Source organism: Carassius gibelio, chromosome B19 (genome assembly GCF_023724105.1).
Source record: "Carassius gibelio isolate Cgi1373 ecotype wild population from Czech Republic chromosome B19, carGib1.2-hapl.c, whole genome shotgun sequence".
NCBI lineage: Eukaryota > Metazoa > Chordata > Actinopteri > Cypriniformes > Cyprinidae > Carassius > Carassius gibelio.
In genome coordinates, this window is record NC_068414.1 from 23,592,269 (window position 1) to 23,619,849 (window position 27,581).

Sequence of the window (27,581 nt, forward strand, 5' to 3'; positions counted from 1 at the left end):
AAACATTATATTGCATTTAGGTGTAACAGAACTAGAATATATATTTGGTTTTAAATTTTTATGTCTATGTTGTGTTCAATTTGAAACAGAATCGGTCATTTTAAAGAGCTTTGAAGTGAATCTCTCTTAAGAGGAGAAATGATTTATGAATATGGTCGAAGACTTGGATAAGAATTCTCAAGCAAATATTGCCAGGCTGTCCAATGAATAAAGTGCTCCAAAACTGAAGGAGGTGCGTGCACATCATCAAAGGAAGGGGGAGTCCCTCGAGTTGCTCTTCCTCCACACACACAGCGAGCGAGCGTGTAGTGAATCCTCACTGAAGGCTAGACTTTCCCAAACTTCAGTCTCAGACTATAATATGGACAGGCTTCAGTGGAAACATGCATATCCAGTCCCACTTCATTTATGGCACAGATGATGTCACAGTTGTTCCTGAAACGACAGCTCGTTAGTTCTTTCCGTAAATGAAATCAACATGGGAAAACTACAATCGAAACCTGGTAAGACACTTTGCGAATAAAATGCCAGACTATTAAAAAATATCAAGCGACTTTATTCTCATTCTTGTTTATTTTTTCCCCCTAGCATGTAAACGCAGAGAAAATCCAGAGGGTAAGGTGGTACAAATAAAACTTGATTATCCATAGCTATTACTTATTAGAAAAGTTATTAAATGGACATTTGTGTTGTATAAGGAGATGTTTTCAAGGAGGCTGAGTTTATTGGCGAATTGGACAGAAAAAAACAGGTAAGGTGACAATTTTTAATGTTCAGGACATATTTAAGTTAACTGTCACTCTACATCTACATAGTTACTAGTTATAAGTGCATGTTTAAGGGTCAAACCTGTAAAGTGTTAATTGGAAGATGAGTACAACTTTTATTGATAGCACTTCATCCACATTTTTGTTAAACCATTATGAAACATTGTAAGATTATATAGATGAATTCTTGACAAAGTAAAGAAAATAGGCTACATTTATAGTCTATGCATACTGTATTCTTATTGTAATTTACACAAAATAGACTACTGATCTGTTTAATATTATGCAAAGTGACTTTTTCTCATTAAAATAAACAGTGTTGCTATAAAATGTTTTAATGTAACCAGTACATTAGATTTATCTTTATTTTTTTGGCCTAATGTATGTTGCCAAACTCTTAAATACCAGTAGTTTTTAAATATTTTTTTTAGATATGTGATTATATGATATAATCGACAAGCTGCAAGTATTCCTATTGTTGTAGTTTGAGTAGAGCATACATATATAGCCATGGGTTTGATTCCCTGTGATCTAAAAAATAAACAATTGTATACCTAGCTTGCACTGTTAAAGGTGAAGTAAAGAAATGAAAATGTGAGTCAACACAAATCAGCATAAATTGTCTTCGTCATTTCCACACTTTAGATTACTCAGATTTTGAGAAAAACCAGGCACTGAACGCTTTTCTCCATATACACTGTACTCTCAGCATTGTATTTAAATGGTGTTGGGTCTCTTCCCTCTTTTTCCTTTGCTCTCATTCTCTCAGCGGAGCCTGGAGCCTTCATCACTGTGTGAAATGCTTATGGCCGTCGGCCAGAACAGCAGGGTCTTTGAGCGCAGCCCCACCACACATCTGTTATTGGTTTTGAAAACAGAGGGAGGCTGTGATGGGGAAATGGGGGGAAGTGGTTGGAGGAGGGAAAGGAGGTGTAGTTGGTGGGTGGAGTGCTATAATGAAGGCTGCTGCAAACGAGTTGCAAAATGTAGATGAGTGGTTCGGCTAAAGGCCTTGGATTGTTGTGGCGATGCTGCGTGCATCAAACGTCTAATTGATCCAGAGATCAGGGTCGGTGGTTAGGACCAAGGAAACGTACAACACAGTGCAGTTAGTGTTGCTGTTTTCAGGCGATTTCAGCAATTGTCATCTATAGTGTGATATTTAATTTTTTAAAGAAATGAAAACAAAACTGTGCAAAGTACTGTGTACAATAAAAGTTACATGCGATTTAGGACATTTATGCAGTGAATGCCACTGTAAAAAACTGTAAGTCTCACATTACATTAAATATGGAAATTAACCTCACTAATGTCTGTTGTGCAAGCTGTAAATGTATGCAAAAATGAAGAAACAGTACACGCACAGTACTTGCAAAAATGTTCATATCTGCTGTACACTCTCAGAATAAAGTTACAAAGTTGTCACTGGAGCGGTGCCCTAAAAGGTACATATTTGTACTAAATGAGACATATTAGTATCTTAAATGTGTATTTGAATACTTAAAAATACATGTTAGTACCTAAAGTGTAAACATGAATACATTTTAAAGGGTTCTGCCCCTGAGAGTGTACATCACATGCAAAAAAGTCATGATATTATAAGATTATATTGGCCTTATCTCATTAATTTCAGTTTTACACACAGAATGTATTCCTAAATCAGTCTTTGACTTGTGTATGTTTCTGTCTCCAGTGTGTTTCGGGTCTAATTAGGACGCTGTTTTTTCATGGCAGGATCCTGCAGTGTGGGTCATAAAGCCAGGGACACTTGAAAGGTTTTGGTCTCGGAGGGCTCAAAGGAGTCTGTGTTTGCTTGGAAAGGCTGGAAGAATCCTTTCTTTTACACTTTTTCCTCTCTGTCCCACTTCAAAGGACATAAGGAAGGAAGCGTGTGCTGGAGGCAGTGATCCATGTCTCTTTAGAATAGGGTGCATAGGATGACTGCTGCTTTTTCTTCAATTATTTTATACGAGCAAACTCGTTAAGTGCTATTACTTAAGTCTGCTGACTGCCAACACTCAACATTTGTTGGAAGGATCAGTAAAACCCTAATATGAAGTATCAAAAATAAATAAAAAGGGATAAAGGGACTGAAAATACACGTTGCAAAGTAACAGATAAACAGATTATGTCCTGTTCCATTGACCTTCAACGTCCATGTGTTGATATTTATCTGCTAGAAAAACAAGGGCAGCTTTAGTCAGCTAGCACAACAAGTCTGTCCAGACATGCCTGGAGAATTGAACTCTAAGACAATGATGTGTGGGTTATAATAGACTAGAGTTTTTATAGTACTCACCAAGGCCCAAATATACAATTCTGACATAATTTACTCATCATCAAGTTGTTCTAAACTTGTAGGAATTTCTTTTTTTTTTTTGCTGAACACACACACCCACACCCACACACACACACACACAAACACAAACACACAAACATAATTAGAAGAATTTTGGTAAACAAAAAGTCTGTATGGACTTTCATACTAGTTTTTTTTCCATATTTTAGAAGTCAATGGCTACCAGGAACTGTTTGGTTAACCACGTTCTCAAAAATATTGACAGAATTATTATTATTTTATTTTTTTTAGTGAACTATTCCTTTAAATACTTGTATGCTATTAGTATGTACTAATAAAATCAAGTTTGGGTAAGAAAGGAATACTACAACTGTGAGACATTATGCAGTTCTGGCTTGAATGATTGCCCGTGTAAACATGGAAGGCATAGTGATGCTGGATTGCATTTGAGTTCATTCCAAGACCATGAAAGATTAAATCAATCACATCCAGCCTCAACATTTTTAGCAAATGGTGTTAGATATTCTAGTACCTTGAGCGCAATCATACTCCAACCCAAATGGCATGTTGTTTCTCTCCCTCTCTCTCACCATGTAATAAGGGTTCCATCCAGGTGTTTGGTGACAGGAAGTGAGAGGAAACAAAGCCAGGTACTGTTCTGAACCTTGTGAGAGGGCACAGGCAGCAGTGTGAGTGGGTGGTGAAGAGGAACTGGAGTTGGGTTAGGGGGTGTCTGGCCCAGTGACACCCGGCTCAGGGCAGGAAAACCCCCCTCCAAGCTGGTAATCTGAGCCCACATCAAAGGCCCTAGAGCAAGCAGAGCGTGGCAGAGGTTTGGCCATGATGTTGAGAGAAATCATTGGCAGACTGATAGATCACTCATCACACTTCTTCGGGCTTTGTTCTTCAGGTTTCTGTCAGACTGCAAATTCTGCTTTCAACAGTGTGATGGAGAGCGATTGGTTTATGGTTGCACTTTTGGATGTGCCTGCTTGCAAAGATGAAATTTAGTAGATGGAAAAAGTTAATGTATTTTTTTCATGTGCCAGTATTTCATTTCATTAATTTTTTTGGATGAATACATATAAAAAAATATTTTGTTAAAGTTTTATATATATATATATATATATGTATATGTATATGTGTGTAAGTGGTGGATGCAAAAAACAAAACAAAAAACAAAATAAGATTGTACAGGGCATAGTGGTGCCTGTATATTTTAGTACAAATTTTTACAGCAGAAAATGTAACACAAAACTCTTAAATATACATTAATGATAAATTGAAATGAAAAAAGTATTTATCGTAAAAAAAAGTATAATAATATAAATATTTTGTGTCAAAATTTTTCTGGGAATGTTTTTAATTGTGAATTATGGTAATTCATATTACTACATAATTTGTGCTTGCAAAAACCATACATTTGAAAGTATTTTACAGTAAAATTATTATTTTTTTTCTGTAAAAAGTTTTCATTTACAATTTTGCATGTTTTTAAGATGTCTTCTCCAGATAGACTCATGGTTTAAGTTGTGTGTCACTACAAATGCAGTTGTTAAGAACCAAATGCTTCTCACATCTGCCCTTAAATAAGCACACTGTGGGTGTTATACTTAATGAGTTTGCCAGTTAATATCTGGTTTTATAGTTGTGCATGATGTCAAAGCTGGCATGAGTAACACCGTGTCTACATCATGCCCCTGTCAGAGAGGGAATTATGTTCATATCCACAGTGCCAATGCTTTTATCTTTTTGAATAAAATATTACATTTCATCTGAAAGTTTCATGATACAAATACAGCAGAATATGTGTGATGGATTTACTTTAAATTCTAAACTTCAGCATTTTTATGGAGGTTGCTCACAACAATTATCTGAATGTTGAAAATACTCTGAATATCATACAGTGTATTGTGGTATTTTATTCCTAGGAATATTTAAACATTGCAAGCATAATTACATTGCATTACATTAAAAAAAATGCAAAAATCTTGGCAAATGACTTATGATAGGTTGATAGTCAAATGTCCTTGGTGAACATAATTTTGTGTTTCCTGCTAGTGTAAGAGGGACAGAGTTGTGGCAGGCAGGATTACAGATGATGTTGAGCTGTTTTGTCAGGGAGGGCAATTCACTTCCTCCCTCAGAAACCAGCAGTGCAATGTGTCTGGAAACAATTGGGCTTAAGACCACAGGAGTGCTAAGAATGAAGTGATTTTTTTCTTGTTCCTGGTGAATTCATTATGGGGGCTGGTTTTCCAGCTCGAAAACAGGTTTTCTATGCAAATTATATACAAAACTGACTTAGCAATGCAAAGTTTCAGTTGATCATTTCACAGATGTTCACCCTCTGAAGAAATTAGCATGAGTGTTGTTTTCTATGCTTTCTAATGTAATCAAAATCATCCTGTGGGTCCTTTACTGCACACAATAGCTGCACTCCAATCCATTGTTTTCTTTGGATGTCCATAGTTTCAATGATTTGTTTTTCCTATTTAATTCTAGGATCTGTGTGCTAGAGATCCAAAAGAAGATCAGATGTCAGATCAGTACTGTTCACTACAGGGTAAGCTGAACTTTTACAAATAGTGCCATTGTTTCAAGCAAAGCAATACAGACATATCTGTCGTTTAAAATATTCTAGAATTCTCTAGGTTTTGGACAGATGTTTGTTTTTTTTGTATGAGCTGTTAACATGATCTGTTATTTGCAGTAAAATTACCACCGGAGAGAGTAATGGAGACTCCTCATTCTTCACTTTCTTCTCCTGAAAATGAAAGACCGCAGCCATTTAAAGATTCACTGAGGAGAAATGGGAAGGATGATGTAAGTTTTTGTTATAGATAACGGCATATAAGACAGAAGCCTTGTAGTGATGCTGCATTTACTGTTATTCCACTATGACAAATTTTCATAGTCATTTTGTGAAATATTATTACAAATTAAAATGGTTTTTTTTTTATTATTATGTTTCGCAATATTTTAAATATAATTTATTCATGTAATGGCAAATTACTTTGGTCTTCAATGACAAGAATGCTGTCAATAATTTATTTTATAAATGTTGAAATTTATTGTGCTGCTTAATATTGTGGAAACTGTGATTTTTTTTTTTTTCAGGATGAAACAGAATTTATTTTAAATAGCTTTTTTTAACATTATAATTGTCTTTAATGTCACTTTTAATCTGCGATGTAGGATATCTTATAGTAATAAATATGTTGTCTTGCTTATACAAAAATGATTGTGAATCCTTCAATTGTGCTGTTGATACTAGGAAAAGGAGTGTAATGTGTCTGTCATGGATGAAAATCATCAAGAGTGGATGATCACCTTGTATGATTTGGACAGCAATGGGAAAATAACCAGAGAGGTAAAGTTCAGTATTTACTGAGGATCTGCCATCTCATTAAAGTGATCATTTAGCCATTGGTGTGTTTCTCTCGTTGTGTTTGTTGCAGAATATGTTGAGCCTGATGCAGACAATCTGCGAGGTGGTGGAGGCATCAGTCAGACAGCTGGTGTTTAGCAATGGAACAACCCTGCGTGTGAAGCTGAGTGTCACTCCATTAACCAGCAGAAAAGGCATCAGAAAAGGTGAAGAACAAACCTCTCATAAAAACAATATCCTATTTTAGCAATCTCCTGAAATAATCATGATATAATGCAGTGTGACTCACATTTATCTTTTGTCCTCCTTGAGAACGGGATGCTGGGATGTCTCTGAATGAGCGGGATCAAATAGAGGATTCAGTACGGTGTGCAGAGAGCCCTCATGCTCAAATCAGGTGATTTTAAGTATTGCATATATGAATGAATCAAAAGTTATTCATGAGAAATATTTATCCAGGAAATAAATGCCTACAAAATGAGAATGAGAATTATTTACCTAAGTGGAACAAAATTATTATAAAATGGAATAAAATTATAGTGGAACATAACATAACATACATAACAGTAACCAGTAATTATACCAGTGTTATTTTAATATTATTATTATAATACTGATATAGTATTTATGAGTATTTGTAGCTTTTTCATTTGTAGAGTTTTAATTTAAATCAAGTTTTTATAATTTTATTATGTGCTTTTGTAATTTTTATTTTTAATATGCTTTTATCTTTGTTTTCAGTTTTTGTAATTTTTGTAGTTCAATTTTTGTCTTTTAACACTAATATACTACTTTCTGTTCTTTTTCTATTTATTAAAAAAACTGACCTTCTAACACTAACACTCTCTATTCTTTTTCTATTCTTTCAACTTTGTATTTATTTCAATAAAAGATGACCCTCACTCTTAAAATTAAAAGAGCTTCACGATGCCATAGAAGAACCTTTTTTTGTCTAAATGTTTCCATAAAGAACCTTTAACATCTGAAGATCCTTCTGTTTCACAAAAGGTTCTTTGTGGCAAAAGAAGGTTCTTCAGATTATAAAAAGGTATGACAGAGATGGTTCTTTAAGGAACCTTTGACTGAACTGTTCTTTGTGGAACCAAAAATGTTTTTTTCTATGCCATCGTTTTGAAGAACCTTTTTAACACCTGTATTTTTAAGAGTGCTCTTACGCTTATGTTCTGTATTCTTTTTTTTTCTATTCTATCTACTTGTTTTTTTATTTTTTTTATTTTTATAAAAACAACATTTCTAGGTGTACTGTGTTAGACTTTCCAAGAATTGTCAAATGCATATTATTTATATATACACTTGCATATTATTGATCTTTTTTTCTCTGTTAGAAGTTGCTTTGGATAAAAGTGTCTGCTAAATGACTAAATGTAAATGTAATTTGTTTATTTAGCTATTTGCCAAGGCAACATTTCTAATTTTCTTAGTTTTGCATATTATTGTAATATTTAGTATTAAGCTTAATGTAAATGAATGAAACCATTTTTGGTCATTTTAATTAACAATATCAACACAGTTACCGACACAATATTTAATAATACTGTATTATTTTGTCTGTCAGACAAATGAACTCGGATCAGTTGGGTGTTTCGGAGAGAAAGCAGTACTCTGTAGATGAAAACACAGAACGTAGGAACCACTATCTAGATCTGGCTGGAATTGAAAACTACACTTCTCGGTTTGAAGGTGATAGCTTTATATTTTTTTCTCTGAACTCATTTGTATGAAAGCCAAGTTTTATTCAGTTTGTTCTAATTTTAGAAGATTTTAGATGTTTAAAGCTAAATGCAAATGCAAAAAATGCAAAAATAAAAGCAAATATGATTTATTCTACTATCATAGCTCCAGAAACATGTGCTGAGGAGCAGCCTCAGGAGAGCTCTTCCCGTAACCATCATCGTCGCTCTCAACCCGAGACCTGCAACCATGTGGAGTCATCTGGAAAATCCATTCCTTTTCTCAGGTCACTCCGCAACCGCAGCAAGTCTGTCGGCTATAGTGGAGCCACAACCAAACCCAGCAAGCTCCATGGACATCACCCTATGACCTGGTGCCATCCATCCCAACAGCAGCAACAGCAACCTCTGCTGCACAGCTCCAGCAAACGCATGCGTGCTCGAGCCCGCGAGACTGCATCCCCTTCCAGAAGCAACCATGACAGAGAATTACAGCCGGGGCCAGCTATTCCTCCTGGGGGTTTAATGCCCCTTCCTCAAAGACACGAACACCATCATCACCACGAGCACCACCATCATCACCATCATCACCATTACCACTCTGCGTAAGAGTTCTGAAAAACTCCTGAATGACTGACCGAGTAGCAAGCTCTCGTAAGCTGTGTTATTTTCTCAGAAAAACACACATGCAGGTAGTTCATCTGCTAAACACCCACACAGTTTGATCATTTCTGCAATAAAAGGGGTCGAACCACTCTTTTCGATGATACGAGAACTGCATCTGCAGAAAAATATAATCTCAGTCAGTAGAATGAGCCTCCATACATTATTTTGGTGTGCAGCTCCTCCGTGTGGTTAGAAGCGGAATAGTCCAAACTGGTTTCATCCCCAGATTATAGTGCATTTGGCGGACTTTTCTTTTTGGTTTGGAAAAAGTATCATTTGAATATATGCGTAATTCAAAAAAAAAAAAAAAAAAAAAAAAAAAACAGTTTTTGATTGTAATATTTTCGTTTGTGAAGTGCAACAAACATTTTCCCTCAGGAATGTGCTTATTAGACTATGTAGATATGACCACTCCTATTGTATGATATTAGCTATGTATATTAATATTACCATTAATGTAGTTTTAAGTCAGCTTGCTTATATTCATAGGATGCAATCGTTTTTTATATTATTTTTTATTTAAGCATATCTTTACAACCATATTGCATGTTTATGATCTGAGTAGGGCTGCTAATATTATTAATTATATTAGAAAATGCTATGTTTTATTGCTGTCATGGTTAAAACAACTAAACACATAATGTACGAGGCTAAATAAAATATTAAAAGAAAATGTACATTTATGGAGCTGTATGGTGAGACAATTTTTTATTTTTTATTTTAAATGTTCTATCTATTTTGCAGAGCAACAGTAAAAGTTATGGTCTTTTTGGATTCCCCTCGAGAAACACTGTTACGTGCAACACATTTTGTTCTTTCACAAAACTATTGTAACATCTGATTAACATTGCGTTTGCCCTCAAAAAACACTTTCTTCCAACCTCATACTATTTCGATCATGAAAGTTCTGACCGCAAAAATGTTTCTTGGATGAACGCAACACTTTGCGAGCAAGCATACTGAAAATACAAGTTTTTTTTAATTTTTTTATATCCAATAGCACAGTTGACTTAATTTAACACTATTCTCAATGGTTGACCCCCAAAATACGTTTTTTTTTCTACAGCCACAGAATGTAACCATTAATGGTCACAGGTTATTCAGTTCAAGTTTATTTGTATAGCACTTTTCACAAAACAAATTGTTGCAAAGCAGCTTTACAGAAAATTACGTTTCTACAATATATTTAGTAGCTTATCAGTGGTGACTATGTCAAATTGATGTACATCTGATAGAAATGTACAGTAAAATTCAGTTAATGACGTAATCAAACAAACGATGAACACTATTAACAGCAATGATTATGTGTTGCAATCAAACTAAGATAAGGTAAACTGGGTAAGAGTATTGTTTTTTTTTCTTTCTAGTGGTCCAAAATCTAATTGCTGTTTAACCTCTGCCTGTTAGTCATGAGAGTATGAGACAGCTGCTTCTATAAATAACCAATCCCCTCTCAAATACCTCCCTCCTCGCGCTCTCGCTCAGAACTCTTCTGTTCTTGGGTTGACGCACATGCATATGTTGTTGGAAAGAAAGCAGAACAAATACTCCATATCTCCTAAAGGCTGACAGCTCTAAGAAGATTCCTTGAGCTTTGGAGCTGACAAACAGCCATGAAGAACTTGAAGTTCCTAGCAGCCGAGGGCTTTGTTCAAACCGGCCAAAATGCATGTAAGAACCTCCATTGCTTGTCTTATGATCTCTATCCAATCCTCTTCAAAGCCAGCTATCTGCGTGAGGAGGCCTCAATGCTCCACGACTTGGTCCAGACGTGGCCTCTGACAGAGATCAACGTGCGCAAACTATTGAGCAGGACAGTGGACTGTCCAGATGATCTCACGTCCCGCACCTGCAGGCTCTGTCTGGAGGCCATTCTCACAGGTCTGAGGGACTATGTGCTTCAAGCTCCAAGCACATATGCAAAAATGTTACGTGTGGTGGATCTAATCGGTCTGCAAGACATAGAACACCAGGTCTGTTCCTGCAGACGGACTCTTGGCCGTTGGGCAAGAACCGAGCTGCTTACCCGCATGTGCTACGAGACTATGGTGTCCATGCAGGCCGGCCAAGCAGCACCATCAGCATTTGATGTGGAGATAGATGTGCGCTTGGATGCTTTTGTTACTGGACGGAGCTATGAGGTGGTGACTCAGGCTCTGTTGCTGCGCAAACACTGCCCGTTAAAACTGAACTTTGTAGGTCTGCGTGTGGACTCGCTTAGCCTCAGGAACCTCTTTTACCTTCTGAAGCTGGTGGAATCACATGGCCTGCAGAAGCTGGAAGTGGTGCACAATGTACATCTGGAGGCTCCACACATTGAGGTACTGCTCTCCCAGCTAAAGTTCCCACAGCTGCGCTCGCTCACGTTTCCTGCGCAGGCTTTTAATGTCCACAGGTTGGGTCCGGAGGATGAGGGCCTCTTGGGAGTTCTGGGGGAGCTGATGAGCAAACTGACTGAACTGAGAGAGCTCTATCTGGGGTTCTCCACACTTACAGGACGTCTGAGGAAACTGCTGAGGTAAAGACTATAAAACCATAATGTGACCACAGTTGCCATTTAAACTCCTACACATTTTTTTTCATTAATATTTAATCATTTGTGAAATATTAACACAATTTATTACATTTACATTTCTGTTTTGACCCTGGACCACAAAACCAGTCATAAGTAGCACAGGTATATTTGTAGCAATAGTCAACAATACATTGTATGGCTCAAAATTTTTGTAATGTAAAAAAAACATTAGATATTAAACAAAGATCATAATCCATGAAGATAATTTGTAAATTTCCTACCGAAAATGTATCAAAACTTAATTTTTGGTTAGTAGGCGTTTTACAAAATATTTACTCACATTCCAGATTTTCAAATAGTTGTATCTTGGCCAAATATTTTCCTAACAAACCATACATCAATGGAAAGCTTATTTATTCAGCTTTCATGTGATGTATACATCTCAATAAAAATAAAAAAGGACCCTTATGACTGGCTTTGTGGCCACGAGTCACACATTTAAAAATGTAATTTATTGCTGTGATATGGCAAAGCTGATTTTTTTTTGTACTCCAGTCTTTAGTGTCACATGATCCTTCAGAAATCCTTCTGATAAGCTGATTGGATGCATAAACTATATACATTTCTTATTATTATCATTGTTGAAAAATGTGCTGTTTAATATTTTTTTGGAAACCATGATAGACAATTTTAACTAACCCCAGCCTTTTGGATGGGAGTTACAATAATGTATCTTTTTATTTTAAATATAAGTTCTGACACTTATTTGACAGTTTTGCAGTTTATCAACTGTTTAATATCAGGGGATGTTGTCTAGAATGTTGCTGTTGTTCAGATGGCTCTCTGTTGTGTGACCGCTGGACCGCAGACAACTGTCCCATTGCAAACCTGAAGTAGGCCAGGACATGACTCTGGCAACACAATATGTTCTATATTTACTGTAAATAGCAGCACACGTTTCTTATAACAGTCAAAACATCACGTCTCATAGGTGTGCTGTATATTAACAGAACATTAACTAAATCTTAGCCAAAAGATATTAATTCACCCCTGAAGCAAATGTAGCATTTTAAATAATGTTTACCTGGAAATTCATATGGATTGTGAAGTTTATAAATTTCCTGTTGTATCCAACAGATTTGTATATACTGTATGCACTACTGTTCAAAATGTGGAGATCAGTGTTTATTTATTTATTACAAAATAATGCTTTTTACCGCAAGAGTGCATTACATTGAATAATATATTAAGTTATAATGTAAGATTTCAAATAAATGCTGTTCTTTTGAACCTCCTATTCATTAAAGAGTAAAATACAATTACGGTTTCCAAAAAAAAGGGAAATAGTAAAAATAAAGGAAATGTTTTTCTGAACTGCATGATTCCTGAAGGATCACTGAAGACTGGAAAACTGACTGCTGACAATTCAGCTTCGCCATCACAGGAATAAATTACATTTTAAAAACAGAAAGAGTTTATTAAATTGCACTGTTGCAGTTTGATGCTTAATCTTAATTGAAATCATTCTTAAATACTTGTTTTGAGTAACTATAATCTGTTTGATTTGCCAGTCCACTGAATACTCCACTGCAGTGTATTGAGTTAGCGAACTGCAGTCTTAACGCAGTGGACATGGCCTACTTCGCCAACAGCCTGCACAGTGAACACATAGTAAAGCTGGACTTGAGCGGTCATGAGGTAGCCGACCTCTTCCCCAACACCTTCCGGAAGCTTCTGCACCGCTGCTGTGCCACACTCACTAGTCTGGGTCTGGAGGAGTGTGGACTGGATGATGATAAACTGGATGTGCTCACACAAGCACTGACACCCTGTCACGGGCTAGAGGAGTTGAAGATCCTGGGTAATCCACTGAGCACGCTTGCTCTGCGCCATCTTTTCAATATGCTGGCTCTGGGTTTCCCTGCATTGAGGTACAGTAAAACCATGCGTTCACTGGTATCTATTTGGTTGTTTTTCTTGTCATTTGATTGTATTATGCATTGGCTCACAGATATGTTGAGCTGCCTGTCCCTCGTGACTGTTATCCTGAAGGTGTAACCTATCCACTGGATGATAGGACGCTGATAAATTATGACACAGAGAAGTTCCAACAAGCCAAGACCGAACTTGTTGGCATCCTAGAGAGGGAGGGAAAAGGACATATAGAAGTCTGCACGCCATTATTCGGAGCCTATGATCCTGACATCAATGAGACGAGCAATGAGCTGGGAGTCTCCATGCTGCACTCCTTCAACAGTGTCATGGGAAACTTCATTGACACAATCAACAGTGTTACCCAACGGAGAGAGCAAAGAATGATGGAGTGAGAGTGCTTCAAATTCACTTGCAATCCCAGGAATAAAAAGAAAGTATATTCAAATAGAAAAGCTATTTATAAAGCCTTTAAAATAATTAATGCATAACATATGAAACTTATTAATATCTCAACTTCTGCTATATATATAAATTTAAAATTTATATATTTAAAGAGCTAATGTGACTTTAATGAATCCACAGCACATATGAAGGTTGGAATAAAAACAAAAATATCAGTTGCTACAAATAATACATGGGCATGCAATTGTGTAATAATGTGCAATAACGAATTCACGGCTTTAAATGCATAACAGGATTTATTTGTGTGACTGTACTTTTGTAACTGATGAATAGTGAACACTGTTTAAGGTAAACTGTAGTTATTCAATTTTACTTATGTCTTACAAAATCTGTAAGACACTTTATATATAGTCACTGTATATTGTGCATTTATTGTTCTTAAAGTCTATATTTAAACAAGTGGCCTTATCTTTGGGGTCTACTGTAACATCACACCATAAACTGTCTTTGAAAGAGTCATTGAATACAACATTGTCATTAAAAAAACAGGCATGTGAAGAGTTGTCAGAAAGGAAATTTTAATAGGTATAGGGACTCATCACATAATACATTTTCTCTTAAATACAAGACACCAGACATCACACCAAAGAGGAGCTTCAGTCTCTTCACACTCATCCTACTTCTTTGCCCACTCCTCTTTTTCCTTCCTTTCATGGATAACCTCCTCCAGATAGGGCTCAAGGTAAAACACATCCTACAAAGAACAATATTAATTGTGAAAAACATTTGAAGCAGGTGGTTAAATAGATGTACATTAACAAACAAATATGTTAACCCCTATAAATAATATCTGATGTATTTTCCAAAACCACGGTGAATAAAATTATATACATAAAAATGTGCATACACAAATTTTTCATTCAAGACACTCAGTGTCTGTCTCTATTCACTTTTATTACACGAAGAAGAGTGGGATGCATGTTTTTCCTACAGTCTATGTTTGCACTTCATGACAAAACATGGGAAACATTTTTCAGTCAATTGATCACTTAGCATATGAAATTCTCATTAATAAAATACACATGTCGTAAAAAAAATTGGAACACTATCTAAAAATCTTTGGGTCAAAAATATTTAGGCAATTTTCACAAAGAAAAAGCAGCTAAAATTAGAATACATTACGCTAACATGCTTTCTCACCTCCTCATATTTAGTCCACTGGTCCTTGGGAAGAATCTGTTGTTTCATTGAAAGATCCAGAGCTCTCTTGAGACGGAACATTCTGTCATTGTAAACTTGTTCTGGAAGCCGACGAATTGCTTCTTTCACATCACTGTCCTCGTTGATCGTATCATCCCGCATCAATCCTATATGACACAGAAATTGGTACATTTGTTTTCAATGTTAATATCAGTCCATGAAGGTCACAAGTTCTAAATAATGCTTTGTCTGCATGGTAAAGAGAAAGCACTGCTTACCAAGTTTGTTGAAACCGCATGCATTGTAGTACCACTTCCTGAAGCCCACCAGGAGCCTGCTGGTTGCTGCTGTACAGGGACAGGAATATACATAACTAGAATTAGAGATAAGTTATGGGTGAAGTGTAATGGCATACAGCCAAGTATGGTGACCCATTCTCAGAAGTGGTCATCTGAATTTAACCCATCCAAAGTGCACACACACAGCAGTGAGACTCGAACCCACAACCTTGGGGTTAGGAGTCAAACTGACTTAACCGTGTTTTGTTGTAAACGGATCTGGAGCTTGTGACAGACAGGTGATTATTGGGTTATTATAGCAGAAAACTCGCTGAGGAACATGATGTCACCGCTGACATAAGATTCAGTTAACCATCAAAGATTGAATCACGGAGCATCTTAATCTTCCTAATGCATCGTTTACAATAATTAGGACATAAATAGCCAGTTTCGTGGGAATGGATTCAGAACATAGTCATATTTTGGCTGGTAACGTAACGTTACAGCCCGGTGGAGACAGACGGGGAAACACAGTAGAGGACATCAATGCTTTAAATGACAAAACTATCATCCTCGTCAACAATCATTCGAATGACACAGGAATCAGGCACGTGGTAAAATAACTCTTTAAGATGATGGCAACAAATTCATACGTTTGGAATTTTTCAGAACGCTCACACAAATAACTACATTTTACCTGGTGCTCTCGACGCCATTTCTGTACACTGGGAAGACGCAGAGGACTATGGGATACGTGACGTCGCGTCCGGTGATGTGACCGCGTGGGGTCATCGGCTGTCACTATTTTTTTTTTTTTAAAAGATTTTAAGTTTTTCGTAATTAATCTTGAACTGCATCCCCGCCCCCCATAGACTTTATAATTGTTTTTACATTTTTTGAGACATCTTTCCACCACATGATAGAAATGACATTTTAAACACTTTTGTAATAAAATGTCTAACACCCCAGGGTTTTTATAGATAAATACATTATTTAACCCGACGTATAAAAGAAATGGGAATAATGACGTTTTCTTTATTTTCTTCACACGTTGCATATTTAAATACACGCATAATCTTCACTGACACTGCTTATAAGTAACCGTGTACAATTTTAGCGAGAAAATTGTAAACGAGTGTCAATATCAGTCAACAAAAACTTGTAAAAATAGTCTTGTGTTCTAATCATCATGTAAATGGAATACGCACAAGGTCTGAAATGATTTTTTTTCGCCTATAAGTGATCGTGTGAAGAGCTGGATTCCTTGCTATCAGATTTATTTCCCCATGTTTTTATACAAAGAGGATTTAATATTTAAAAACTTCTTCTGCTCCACCTCAAGTATGTGAAGTGTGGAGGATATTATCTTCCTCTCTTTAAGATGATCACAGAGGTTAAAAAAGTACTAAGGTCTGACAGGACGGATCCAAATTAAGCTAAAGTTACTTCCTATGTGAATTCGTTCGGAGATTAATAACTTAACATTCACAAAAATACACAAAAAATAAAAAAAATAATGAATGGGGAAAAGTCTGAACTTTTTCGCTTAACATACATGTGGTAAATTTGGTTTTAGATCTAGACCTGTATAACGTGACTTACACAAGTACACCAAAGGCCATTTTCAGCCTCCTATAAAAATGGAGTATATCATCACAAGATAAAAGATGAACTAGTACTATAGCCGATTTAACTTTTCAATGTTTATTTATAAGACCATGTTTATACAACCCAGATATTAAACATAATTCCATTTATTCTGTACATCTACAACGTCTTCTGAAATCGTTCAAAGTCTTCAAGAGTGGCTAATGCTACTTCTGAGCAGAAAACATCATCAGGCAGGAACACTACGCGATCCAAGGAGATGTAGCTGGGTTGAGATGGTTGGTACTGAGCCCGGCCTAAGTACTCTAGAAACAGGTGTCGCTCCCGGATGCGAAGAAATTTGGCATTAAGGACCTTTGAGAAAGTCAAAAAAATAAAAAGTCAATTCACAAATTACACTGCATGGATAATTTAGATTTAAGATTAAACCAGTTATTTCTCTTATCCGACAGAAGAGAAATACTATGCAAACTGCCTCAGTTATATTATTCTACCTGTACATACAATCACAACTCTATATTTATAAATAAACTCTAAACTACATTTCCATTCACTGGGCTTCGAACCAAACCATTATGAAAGATCTAAATATGTACCTGTGGGAACTTTGCAATAAGTGAGTGAGGAATATCCATGGTGTTGTGAACGAAGTCAAATATTTGGGTGAGTTTTCTTTTATTGGCTATTAGGACTTTAGGAACTGTGGTCACTATATGCTGGATTTCATTTCCACGAAATCCAAACTCCAGTTCACAAACCTGGATGAGAGAAATTATTTAATTCCTGTCATATTTGATAAAATATATATATTATAAAGAAAAAATCAAATCAGCAAAGTTTCAGACCTTTAGATTCTCTTTAATTGGCTCTAAACTGCCACACAATAGTTTTGGTAGGCGAGTCACAACATTTCGAGTCTAAAGCAAAAATCATGACAACAACACTCATGGTAAATGTAGACAAAAGCCACTTCATTATAGAGTAAAATATGCATAAACATGTAATTCCCCTTTACCTTCTCAGCACTGAGTCCCAACTGCTTCTGAAAAAATCCAAGGCGGTTGTCGAGCCTCTCAACACTGAAGTTAAGCAGGTATGGAGCTTTGCTCACCATAGCAGCCACAGACTGCTTACTGAACTTCTTTGATTTCAAGTAGGACACCCTTAAAATGAACAGACCAAAGAAATAAGGTAAGCTTTAAAATAAATTTGTCATATTATCAACATGATCCCTGTGAAGCAGCCCGAGAGAAGTTTCAATGCTAAGTCAAGGATCAAATTCTTTCTGACCTAGCTTCAAGGTTGTCCAGGTTTTCTGTGAGGATGAAGGGGTTCTTGGTGAGCAGTTGGCCCAGTTTAGACTCTTCAACGCCCAGATATTTGAGGAAGACTAGTTTGGGTGCGACATCGGCATGGAAGTCAAGTCTAACCAGCATGGAACCCACATTGGGTCTCTGTTCTAGTTTCCACAGGTTGACACCTGGAAAATGACCAAAAGATTAGACAAATCCAGAATAATTCAACATTACTTACTTAAGATATGAGACACACCAAGCTGAACCAGTTTGCTGAGGGTTTCTGATTTATCCACATAAGGTCTGAGCGTGGAAGATTCTGTTGGAAGGACAGAAGGTACTTGGATCTGGACTGCTTCCTCCTCGCTGATTTCCTGAAGCGGTGAAGGATGCAAAGCTGCATCCAAATCTACAGAAAACAAGACAAACGATGAGCATGACAATCCAATCAGGGATTCACAAGCAAGTAGATTTAATACATCCTTTTACTTACCTATTCGGTGCACGTCAGAATTTAATGGCACAACCTCTTTCTGCGCAAGATCAATCTGATTATAGACACCTGGCGAAGCAGCTTGGTGGTCCGTGAAGTGTCTCCACGTCTGTCTGCTGTATCTCTGTGGGAGTGTGTGTCTGGTGCTGTGCTGCTGCAGTGGGAGATGTGAGAGCTGATGCAGAGCGCGTGTCGACGGCTGGAGAGCTGAAGATAAAGGCCTCGAGAGCAACAAACTCACACACCGCTGACAAACGAGCATGACGACTCTGGCTGGAATTACAGACAACAACAGTGCGTTATGTTATGACGTTAATTCTTATTATGTGTTATTGTGAAAATACATTATTGTGTATTTTGAGTAATTTGACTCCATAATTGAGTATTGACTCCATTAAATGTCATTACAGCAATAACATGATTAAATCTTCTGTTCTATACAAAGTCGCAAAAGAAAGAAAAGATTCAGTTTGTATACCAGCGTTACTATATATATCCTAGACATGAGCTGACATCTTTTAAAAATATGCTATTACCTGTTATCGGTTTTAGCATATAAACGTCCTCATATATACGAATGCCAGTTGTTCGCGTGCTGTTTCCAGTCTTCTTCGTTGGTGATGCACTGGGTCTCAGTGCCCCCTAACGCACGGATGAATAATAGCATAATCAATTCAGCCAAGGGACAAAGGGATTTATTCATTATTTTTTATTACAAATAAAGTACATAACACGACTGTATCAAGTCAGGGCTAAAGGAAAATAATGTACTGTGTAAGTACATTCATTTCAGTTGTTTTTATTCCAATTTGAATAAAACAAGCAGATTGCAAGGCATTTAAATACTGCACTATAACAGACAGTGTTTAATTATTGTGATATACAAAACAGAGTCACAGGTAACATCGAGAAAATCAAAGACCTATGGACATTTTAAAAAGTGCTTTCACAATTACAAAAATTTTCTTTAAAACAAAAGGCACAGCATTATTTTAACAAATGTATATCACAGTACATAGCATTTATTTTAATGACATATGCTTGTCTGGCTGACAAACAAAACTAAAGCTGCTTTTAAGTAAATGGTCACAACACTGAAGCTCAGGGAGAATTTAAGGAAATTGTGTTGTTACTGTAGTAGGTTTGTAAAAAAATAAAATAAAACAAAAACAACACGCTGTAGGTCAATACTTCATTAAATATATAGATTTTTTTTTTTTTTACAAAAACTATGAATTTTTTTTCTTTTTTGATCTTTGGAGCAGCTAAAATGTTACTCTTTTATGTTTAAACTAAAAAAAAAAACTTTCATGAACGTAGACTTGTACGTTGCATGTCAACATGTAATCCAAAGCATGCAAAACAACAGGAACCATTAAATGATGAAACAGATGCATCTGAAAACCTGATTAAAGAGAACAAACTGAAGGCTCAAAGCCATTCAAAGTGAGCACAACAAACTAATGGAGTGGCAGCAGCTGTACAATTTCACTTCAGTGATCGCAATTTTGTACTTTCATTTTCTGTTTTCGAAGATAAGCGTTTCTGTAAGTTTGAGAACAAAGCATTATATTTTAAACATCAACAAAGTCAGAACAGTTCAGTACCATTTTTTGTCCAATGTGCATGCTTGTATTGAAAAACTGTTAAAAGCAGCACTTTTTGTTTTTGACGTGAGACTGAGCGCACATGTAGTATGCATGACAATGCACATGCACAAAAATATATAACACATTATATACAAACAAAACTATTAAAAAGAATAAAATCTGCCAGTGTTGACCTTTAGAAAGTCTATATAATGTGAAATCTGGGGCCAGGGGTGGCGATGATGTCACTGTAGGGCTCGTCCTGCCTGAGCTCCACTGCCTGCTGCTTCTTTAGCACGAGGAAGCTGTAGAACTTAGCAGCTGCTTGTTTCTTGTTGTTGTTTCTGCACAGATCCAGCAAGCTGATCGATTCTGCTCCAGTCTTAGCAATGACTCTCTGTGGGAAGTAAGAGTAAGGTATTTATGGATAGAAAACCATTTTATGGTTAAACTGAATATGCCATGAGAGACCTCATTTATCAAGATATGAAGTCTATTCTCAAACCTGTAAACCGTGCAGCATCTGCTGCGTCCTCTTGTTCCACCTTCTCTCCTCCTGATCCTGGTCTCCGCTTTGACCTTCCTCCTCCTTTTAAACACAGATTCAGTATTAACTGAGGTACTTGATCTGAAGGGAATCAAGTGCAACCAGTGCTCAGCTAGTCACATGCCTCATATGATAAATTAAAATAATAGATCAATTACAAATCAAAAACTGGGCATTTAAAATTAAGTTAGGCATATACAGCTGTACTATTATGATGCTTAATGCTGAAAAGTTATTCTCATTTAGCTCCTTGATCCTAATTTGTGGTTGTTAAAGCCTCCTCACCTCCTCCTCCTCCTCATCATCCTTCTTCTCTTTGCTCTTCTCTCCTAACAGGTCGAATTCAGGGATGAGCTGTGAGATGTTGCCCGGTTCCTCAAGTGGAAGGTCCACCTGCTGCATGTTCACATGCTGTGTGGACACGATGGAGGAACGATCATCCTCCAGCATCTATGAGAAAACAACCAGAGCTCAGAATTAGAAAAGCACAAACAGCGGGGTCCAAAACTCACACAAAAAAATCTGTCATTTCAAATCTCACAGGTAAGGCAGGCTCTGTGCCCTGAGCTTTGCGCTTTTGTCCACGGGGTCCAGATGGAGGAGGCATGACTGATTCATCAAGGGTCGTGCGACTGCCCTCCATGGCTGAAGCCTGCAGGACACTGGGCTCCTCCAGGATGGTCTGGTCTACAAAAAGCCAACAAATAGGCATTCGTGACAAACTAGTGAAGTATTGTTAAAAATCCTCAAATTTTTATCATGCACCTTGTGATATAAATAGTACTTAGGCACATGAGTCAGCCTCTCTTACCAATGATGTCTCTTTGCTGAGACAGGGCCTCTTCTCGTGGCACCTCAGGGTTCTCCAGGTCTTTGAGGAACTCATCTAAGCTGTCTGCTTCTCCACCCTTTCTCCTCTTTCTCAGTTCATCTGGCACCAAGGGGGTCAAGCAGCGTGTAAACATCTGCACAGAGACAGGACAGATCTTAGGACAGATGATACTAGAGAAGATTTCTAATAAACTTGTGTAGCAATTCAATTGGAAACAGCAGTGTTTAATGGCAAGACTACAAAAAACTGTCCAAATAAGTTGTTTATTAGATTTCTGTGCATAAGTATGAGTAAAATAGGGCCAAAAACAGCCATATCCAAGGCCACTTAGTATTTTGTTGCACTAAAGCCTGTATTAATGTCTCACAGCTTGTTCCAGAGATCTGTCCTGACCTTGAGCAGTCTGCTGTTCCAGAGGGGCTGAGCTGGCAGAGAGAAGAGCTTCTCCACTCCTCCTGTTTCCTTCCACATCATCAGTTTCTTGGTAGGGGGAGCCAGATCCAGAGTGGTGACAATGTCAGAGTAGTCGCTCAGCTGGGCACGGATGGTCTTACTGTCCAGCTCCTTCACACTGTCCACAATCAGCTTCCTCTTCCTTTTTGCTTTGGTTTCTTTCACTAATAATATATTAGAGTATGGTTTGATGACAATAAAACTAAAATTAGATTTTGTTTACAAGAGATGTTTAGTTGCACTGGCAAAAAGGGAAAGTTTAGCTGAAAATAAAAATGATGTCATTATTTACTCACCCTAAAATCATTCTAAACCTGTATGACTTTCTTTCTTCTGTGGAACACAATAGAAAATATTCTGAAGAAATGTCTAAACAGTTATTTTGTTGGTAACTAATAAGTTTCAACTGACGTCCACTGAAATGGACCAGCGAATACAATGGAGGTCAATGAGAACTGAAACTGTTTGGTTATTACATTTTTTTTTATATTTCTTTTGTTCTGCAGAACTAAGAAATACATACAAGATGGAACGGCAAAATTTTCTTTTTTTATTTGGAAGTTTTTGAATGTAGAATATCAGGGCTCAACAAAACATTTTTTTTTTTCAGATTTATATCTGTCCTGCCAATTTTCCTCTAACGTTATCACAGATTATGACACTATAAAAAAAAATTTATTTGCTAAATAAATTAATGAATAAATTAAAAAGGTTTATTTTTTTATACAAATTTGCATTCATTATGTAAATGTTTATTTAATCAACAAAAGATGCATGTCAGAAACAGCTTTATAAACAAAAAGAGGACAAAACAAAATTAAATAAACAACAAATTATATATATATATATATATATATATATATATATATATATATATATGTAGGATACTGTGCAATAATAGTTTAAAATTATTTGCCTATAATAATATAAAATGAACTATGCCATAACAGCTAGAAATTCATCAACATTTGTTGGAAAACAATAGCATGGTCACTCGTTTATCATTTTAAATATAATTAATTAACAATAATTCAAATTGTTTATTATTAGTAATTTATATATAATTAATAATTATAAAATCTATAAATATATACTAGATTATATTACCTTGGTCACATATTTAAAGTAGAAACTTTGCAATCAGTGACCATAAGAGATAGTGATAGTTCAAGTGACAGTCCTGTAAACTGGCCAACTGTAACTGTATAACTGCACTATTATTACTACTATTTCTCTGTTCTGGCTGACCTGTAATGTCGATGGGCTCCAAGGCAAAAGCCTCCTCTTCATTATGGACTAGGGTGGTCTGTTCAGTCTGGTCTGTCATGGTGGGCAGCTGCTCCACAGGACCAGAATCAGGACTGTCTGGACCTCCTGCTGCTATTGAACAAAATGCAAAATGTTTCATTATTATGCATTGCACCAAATATATAATACATACAAAACATGATGTTATATGCATTCTTACGTGAAAGGTTGTCAAAATCATCATCATCATCTCCACCGTGTTCTTGGGGCATCATCACACCCTCAGTTATGGCTGGAGGGTCATCGAAAATACCACCTCCATCCTCGTTACTGAGCAGCTTGTCCACTGTAGGAACAGGAAGTAGCCAGCTCAGTCTCAAGATGCTTGTAAACCATCTTTAACTTCTAAGGTGCATGCGGATGTCACTCTTACCCAGCATGCCTCCCTCTGTGCTCTCCATAGGGTTGTCTCCAAAGTCATCCTTGTACTGGTCGTACTCTAGGTGATTGGTCTTGTCAGCAATCTGTCCGCTACTTGACTCGGACTCCAGCAGCAGGTTAGACGCAGACGCCCCATGGATGATGTCCACTTCAAATGCACCTTCCTCTCGCATCATCTCTCGGTCATCCATCCCGAAATCAGCTGATGGGGAAGATGTGTAGGGTATAAATTATCTACTGTATGAGGACAATGCGATGTGAGTGCACAAGGCAATATATGTTAAAAACATAAAGAGGATGTGTACTGTACATCCCATACCAAAGTCATTCTCCTGCAGTAGATTGAGGTTTCCCACTTCTTCTCGCATGGTGATCTCCTCCACACGCGACTGATTCAGGGTGAACTGCTGAGCAACGTCAATGTCACTGGAATCCACAACACAAAGAAGGGTCAACACTAACTGTGTGCAAGTCTAACAACATTTATACATCTAGCCTCTGAGATCTCGAAGTTAAAGCTGAACATACTCCAGGTCCGGAAGAGGCTGATCGAAGTCGTGAAATTCTTCGGGTAAAGTGATGGCGTTGTAGGCAGCTTCACGGTTCTCCTCAGGCAGGTCGACCACACCTGTTTCAAACAGTCCATAATGTCTTATCTCTTGCGCTACAACAAGTCCAACTTCTTATGTAGGCCAACCACAACTCACCTGGGCGAAAAGCCATTTTAATCTTAATAAAAGCCTCATTGCAATCTGCCAGCAGGTACTTGGCTTTTCTGTGGTAGATCCTCACTACGCCCAGGAGTAAGTGACCAGACGTACGGAGAGCCATTTTTACCTATCAAATTAAGCAAATACTCCAAATAAAAGGAGCCGCAATAGAGCTGCTCAGTCATGATGTCAATCTGAAAGCCAGTTCAGAAAGAATTTCTAATGCAATCTTTAAAAATGCATTTTTGGATTTATGCCTAAAATAAGGTCATTGAAGAGATTTTCATGGTTTGATCTAAACATAATATAAAGTAGCTATGTTTACATGCCCATAGATATTCTGATCATGATCAGATTGATGTGTCAAATAGAAAGAAAAGCCTTTGTGTAAACACTTCAATCCATCCGACTGAGCTTGATCTGAATAAAATTTTGATTGACCAGGGTTATTATACAATGAAATATATGTATTATATGTTACCACAAAATCAGTCTTAAGTTACAGGGGTGTATATATATATATAATATATGTTGTAAGGCAAAAATCATTAGGATATTGAGTAAAGATCATGTTTCATGAAGATATTTTTTAATTTCTTACAGTAAATATAGCAAAACGTAACTTTTGATTAGTTATATGCATTGCTAAGAACTTCATTTGGACAACTTTAAAGGCGATTTTCTCAGTATTTTGATTTTTTTGCACCCTCAGATTCCAGATTTTCAAATAACTGTACTAAAATAACTAATTAGAAATTAATAAAAATATAGACATATTTAAAAGAGAAACGACAACAAAATTAACAAAACTTTAAGTAAAATTAAAACAGAAAACACATAAATTAAAACTAAAATTAAATATATATAAAAAAAGTATCTCAATATTACCAAAATAATAGCAGTGTAGACCTGAAATAATCTGAATCACAGGAAAAAAATAAGCATGTGAATGCCTAAATCAGCCTATTTTCTCATTTGGATAATAAAATGTAAACAAATATGTGAATTGGACTGCAATGTTCAGGGTACATATATACATAAACGATCATTTGTGGACATAAACATAACTAGTCAAACCTCAAACTTGAAATATAGGGTTTCTGAATTACAAAATGAACAGCACTATTACTCTAAACAGGTCTGCAAAGCATTTTAAGCTCTGTCATGGCATTTAAAAATGATAAAAAAAAAACAAAAATGGAATCCACAAGCAACATGGACAAAAATAAACCTGAACAGCATGATTTCAATAGAATCTATTAACCTTTGGAGAGATGATGCTCTCTACACTGCTCTCCAGATTGCACTCAAACACGTGTGCTTTGGTCAGCTTCTTATCCCAGTGGGCCGCCAACCAGATTTTGGCCAGCGGCCCACGTTTGCTGAGGACAAAGTGGGCGTAGAACATCGTCCCTGCACCTTCTCACACTGAGGTGGTGGGGGATGCTGAACCTGCAGAATAAAATGGCAATGGTGTTATGTATATACATACATACTGTATGTATATATATTTTTAATTAATAAACAATTATTATTTTTATGTCAAACCACTTTACTCTATATCAGCTTAATATGCGTAAAAAACCTTTAACCAAGCCATGCATAGTTTAATGTCCTTGAATTGTTTCAACGTTGTGGGTCTGTGGTGGTATGAAAAATTTGCTGTTTGTTTAAGTTTGTTGCAGGATTTTGTAAGTCCAACTGCTACAGGAGATTTCTTTAAAAAACTTTTTTTATGCTTTTTTATGCAGGTAATAGTGTCACTCACGTCTTTTAAATTGTTTATTCCACAGAAATCTAAAAATATAATTTAACAGTTTATTTTTGTTAATAATAAAACACATCCAACATTCAGTTTCTAAGGGTGTCCATTGTAATTTCCTTTATCCATGTTTATTTTGTTGTAGCACCTTTAAATGAAGTAACTCTAGACCTTTCTGTATTTGGATTTACATTACTATGCATTTAGTCATAAAATAGTATGGTATTTATTAATCCGGGTTATATGTGTGTTATGTGTGTTGAATTGTGACAATTCATTCGTGAACTTGGACACTGCTATGTTTTATTTAAGTGTTTTCTTGCATTGTTGGCTGTTGAATGTTTAGTAAGACAATTTAGCAGTTTTATTTGGTGAAATAAATTATAGCCTGCCATAACATTTTAAGAATTTACAGACGGACTGCTTGAATGTTTAAAGCAAAAACTTTACTCATGTAGAAATGCACGCACTTTTTAAAAATTATTTTCTATTAAAATTATTATTTAGATGTTAACGTTTTTCAAAAGAACCCCTCATTACACAGATGGGTGTGTGACTGTAAGTGATGGCGGGGCCTGTGTGATGCGCACACTTGTCTCATGACTGTGACCATGCAGTGTGAGCGAACCCCTGCGCTTTTATTATTAAGCTCGTAATGGGGTTATATTAGAATATGTAATACTATATGAAATGAATTATACTTTAATGACTGTTAATAATGTAACAGAAATGATATACGTTTTGAAAGGCTTCAGCTAAAAAGCTAACGGTCTGCTGTCGCGATATCAGATCAACATCTGCCAGGAATCTGCGGCGCGCGCCATGTGCTGATTTTCCTCGCGCTTTGCATGCGCAAAGACGCTGAACGCTTTCTCCACATAAGTCATTTAAGCGCTAAATAAGACATTTTAAATGATAGCATGAAGAAGTGATGTTAGACAGCGTCTGTCATTTGCCGCTGTTGTAGAGAGGGAGAATGGAATTTTCTAGCAAGTTGCATGACGAAATCGAATGGGTTTGATACCAGTGCATGCAGTTAAACGTATTTTTATTTCTGTTTTCGCCGAAAGTACTTACGCGGAACGGTGCTATCGTAGCTTTCCGTATTTAGCAACCGTATCTAGGCTACCTTTCTCACCTTCCTCCCACTGTACAGTTTCACTAAAACAAACAAAATGGCGACGCCCCCCTCCCGACGTGAGCTTCATTTAAAACCGAGCTGGATGTTAAAGAGGGAAACTGATGCTCCTACTATATTGAGACAAACGCTCAGGCTAATTTAGTAAGGCAGAAATAACTTTCTCTGAAATTACACGTTGCTATTTTTAGTCAATAACAGTGATGATGAGAATGCGGATTAGAGCAGACTTAATGCTATTTTATCAGTATTCTTGAAACTGACAACTGGTTTAAAACAACGAAAGTAGTGGGCTATGTAAATATTTAAAGTAGCTAACGT

The 27,581-nt window shown here is 36.6% G+C and overlaps 5 protein-coding genes and 1 long non-coding RNA gene across 9 annotated transcripts; 3 read left to right on the forward strand and 3 right to left on the reverse strand.

Moving 5' to 3' along the window:
- The first annotated feature begins 211 nt into the window (after positions 1–211).
- On the forward strand, positions 212–9,497 carry LOC127978755 (protein naked cuticle homolog 2). 3 transcript variants are annotated; one of them, XM_052583640.1, is made up of 10 exons: positions 212–503; positions 589–615; positions 702–751; positions 5,572–5,632; positions 5,780–5,892; positions 6,344–6,439; positions 6,528–6,663; positions 6,770–6,854; positions 8,034–8,158; positions 8,315–9,497. In XM_052583640.1, the coding sequence occupies exons 1-10, from the start codon at positions 479–481 to the stop codon at positions 8,755–8,757; spliced, it is 1,161 nt and encodes a 386-aa protein (XP_052439600.1). In that variant the 5' UTR covers positions 212–478; the 3' UTR covers positions 8,758–9,497. The 3 variants fall into 3 exon arrangements, with proteins under 3 accessions (XP_052439600.1, XP_052439598.1, XP_052439601.1); XM_052583638.1 differs by having other exon boundaries at positions 217–503; positions 699–751; XM_052583641.1 differs by lacking the exons at positions 212–503; positions 589–615; positions 702–751 and adding an exon at positions 3,447–3,716.
- Positions 9,498–9,641: 144 nt separating this feature from the next.
- lrrc14b (leucine rich repeat containing 14B) lies at positions 9,642–14,224 on the forward strand. Its single transcript, XM_052583636.1, has 3 exons — positions 9,642–11,332; positions 12,901–13,260; positions 13,341–14,224. Exons 1-3 carry the CDS (start codon positions 10,428–10,430, stop codon positions 13,654–13,656), a joined length of 1,581 nt encoding a protein of 526 aa, XP_052439596.1. The 5' UTR covers positions 9,642–10,427; the 3' UTR covers positions 13,657–14,224.
- Positions 14,225–14,227: 3 nt separating this feature from the next.
- Positions 14,228–15,939, reverse strand: LOC127978756 (cytochrome b-c1 complex subunit 7). 2 transcript variants are annotated; one of them, XM_052583642.1, is made up of 4 exons: positions 15,842–15,939; positions 15,145–15,213; positions 14,867–15,033; positions 14,228–14,420 (listed from the first exon to the last, which is right to left on the reverse strand). In XM_052583642.1, the coding sequence occupies exons 1-4, from the start codon at positions 15,858–15,860 to the stop codon at positions 14,343–14,345; spliced, it is 333 nt and encodes a 110-aa protein (XP_052439602.1). In that variant the 5' UTR covers positions 15,861–15,939; the 3' UTR covers positions 14,228–14,342. The 2 variants fall into 2 exon arrangements, with proteins under 2 accessions (XP_052439602.1, XP_052439603.1); XM_052583643.1 differs by having other exon boundaries at positions 15,145–15,210; positions 15,842–15,906.
- An 893-nt stretch (positions 15,940–16,832) lies between these two features.
- mterf3 (mitochondrial transcription termination factor 3) lies at positions 16,833–19,215 on the reverse strand. The gene is made up of 8 exons (XM_052583637.1): positions 19,077–19,215; positions 18,541–18,813; positions 18,304–18,456; positions 18,043–18,232; positions 17,768–17,915; positions 17,598–17,669; positions 17,349–17,510; positions 16,833–17,106 (listed from the first exon to the last, which is right to left on the reverse strand). The coding sequence occupies exons 1-8, from the start codon at positions 19,093–19,095 to the stop codon at positions 16,912–16,914; spliced, it is 1,212 nt and encodes a 403-aa protein (XP_052439597.1). The 5' UTR covers positions 19,096–19,215; the 3' UTR covers positions 16,833–16,911.
- On the forward strand, positions 18,702–22,040 carry LOC127978757 (uncharacterized). Its single transcript, XR_008158628.1, has 3 exons — positions 18,702–18,834; positions 21,013–21,401; positions 21,878–22,040. It is a non-coding gene; the product is annotated as an uncharacterized LOC127978757 (long non-coding RNA).
- rad21b (RAD21 cohesin complex component b) lies at positions 19,235–27,341 on the reverse strand. The gene is made up of 14 exons (XM_052583635.1): positions 27,200–27,341; positions 25,625–25,812; positions 24,358–24,487; positions 24,179–24,278; positions 23,970–24,076; positions 23,643–23,852; positions 23,430–23,555; positions 23,210–23,341; positions 21,902–22,125; positions 21,488–21,641; positions 21,218–21,363; positions 20,962–21,126; positions 20,635–20,718; positions 19,235–20,526 (listed from the first exon to the last, which is right to left on the reverse strand). The coding sequence occupies exons 2-14, from the start codon at positions 25,766–25,768 to the stop codon at positions 20,335–20,337; spliced, it is 1,914 nt and encodes a 637-aa protein (XP_052439595.1). The 5' UTR covers positions 25,769–25,812; positions 27,200–27,341; the 3' UTR covers positions 19,235–20,334.
- Positions 27,342–27,581: the final 240 nt, after the last annotated feature.

Coding starts and splice junctions, on each gene's coding strand:
- LOC127978755 (XM_052583638.1), top strand. CDS start 479: ATGGGAAAACTACAATCGAAACCTG. Junction 5,893..6,343: donor GGAGAAATGGGAAGGATGAT/GTAAGTTTTTGT, acceptor TGTTGATACTAG/GAAAAGGAGTGTAATGTGTC. Junction 6,664..6,769: donor CAGAAAAGGCATCAGAAAAG/GTGAAGAACAAA, acceptor GTCCTCCTTGAG/AACGGGATGCTGGGATGTCT.
- lrrc14b (XM_052583636.1), top strand. CDS start 10,428: ATGAAGAACTTGAAGTTCCTAGCAGCCGAGGGCTTTGTTCAAACCGGC. Junction 11,333..12,900: donor CGTCTGAGGAAACTGCTGAG/GTAAAGACTATA, acceptor TTGATTTGCCAG/TCCACTGAATACTCCACTGC. Junction 13,261..13,340: donor CTGGGTTTCCCTGCATTGAG/GTACAGTAAAAC, acceptor ATTGGCTCACAG/ATATGTTGAGCTGCCTGTCC.
- LOC127978756 (XM_052583642.1), bottom strand. Junction 15,034..15,144: donor ATGCGGTTTCAACAAACTTG/GTAAGCAGTGCT, acceptor TGTGTCATATAG/GATTGATGCGGGATGATACG. Junction 14,421..14,866: donor AGTGGACTAAATATGAGGAG/GTGAGAAAGCAT, acceptor TGTTCTTTGTAG/GATGTGTTTTACCTTGAGCC.
- mterf3 (XM_052583637.1), bottom strand. Junction 18,233..18,303: donor CAGCAAACTGGTTCAGCTTG/GTGTGTCTCATA, acceptor GTCATTTTCCAG/GTGTCAACCTGTGGAAACTA. Junction 17,670..17,767: donor TGGGACTCAGTGCTGAGAAG/GTAAAGGGGAAT, acceptor TTTTTGCTTTAG/ACTCGAAATGTTGTGACTCG.
- rad21b (XM_052583635.1), bottom strand. CDS start 25,768: ATGTTCTACGCCCACTTTGTCCTCAGCAAACGTGGGCCGCTGGCCAAA. Junction 24,488..25,624: donor AGAGCATCATCTCTCCAAAG/GTTAATAGATTC, acceptor TTAATTTGATAG/GTAAAAATGGCTCTCCGTAC. Junction 20,719..20,961: donor ATGATGAGGAGGAGGAGGAG/GTGAGGAGGCTT, acceptor TGTGTTTAAAAG/GAGGAGGAAGGTCAAAGCGG.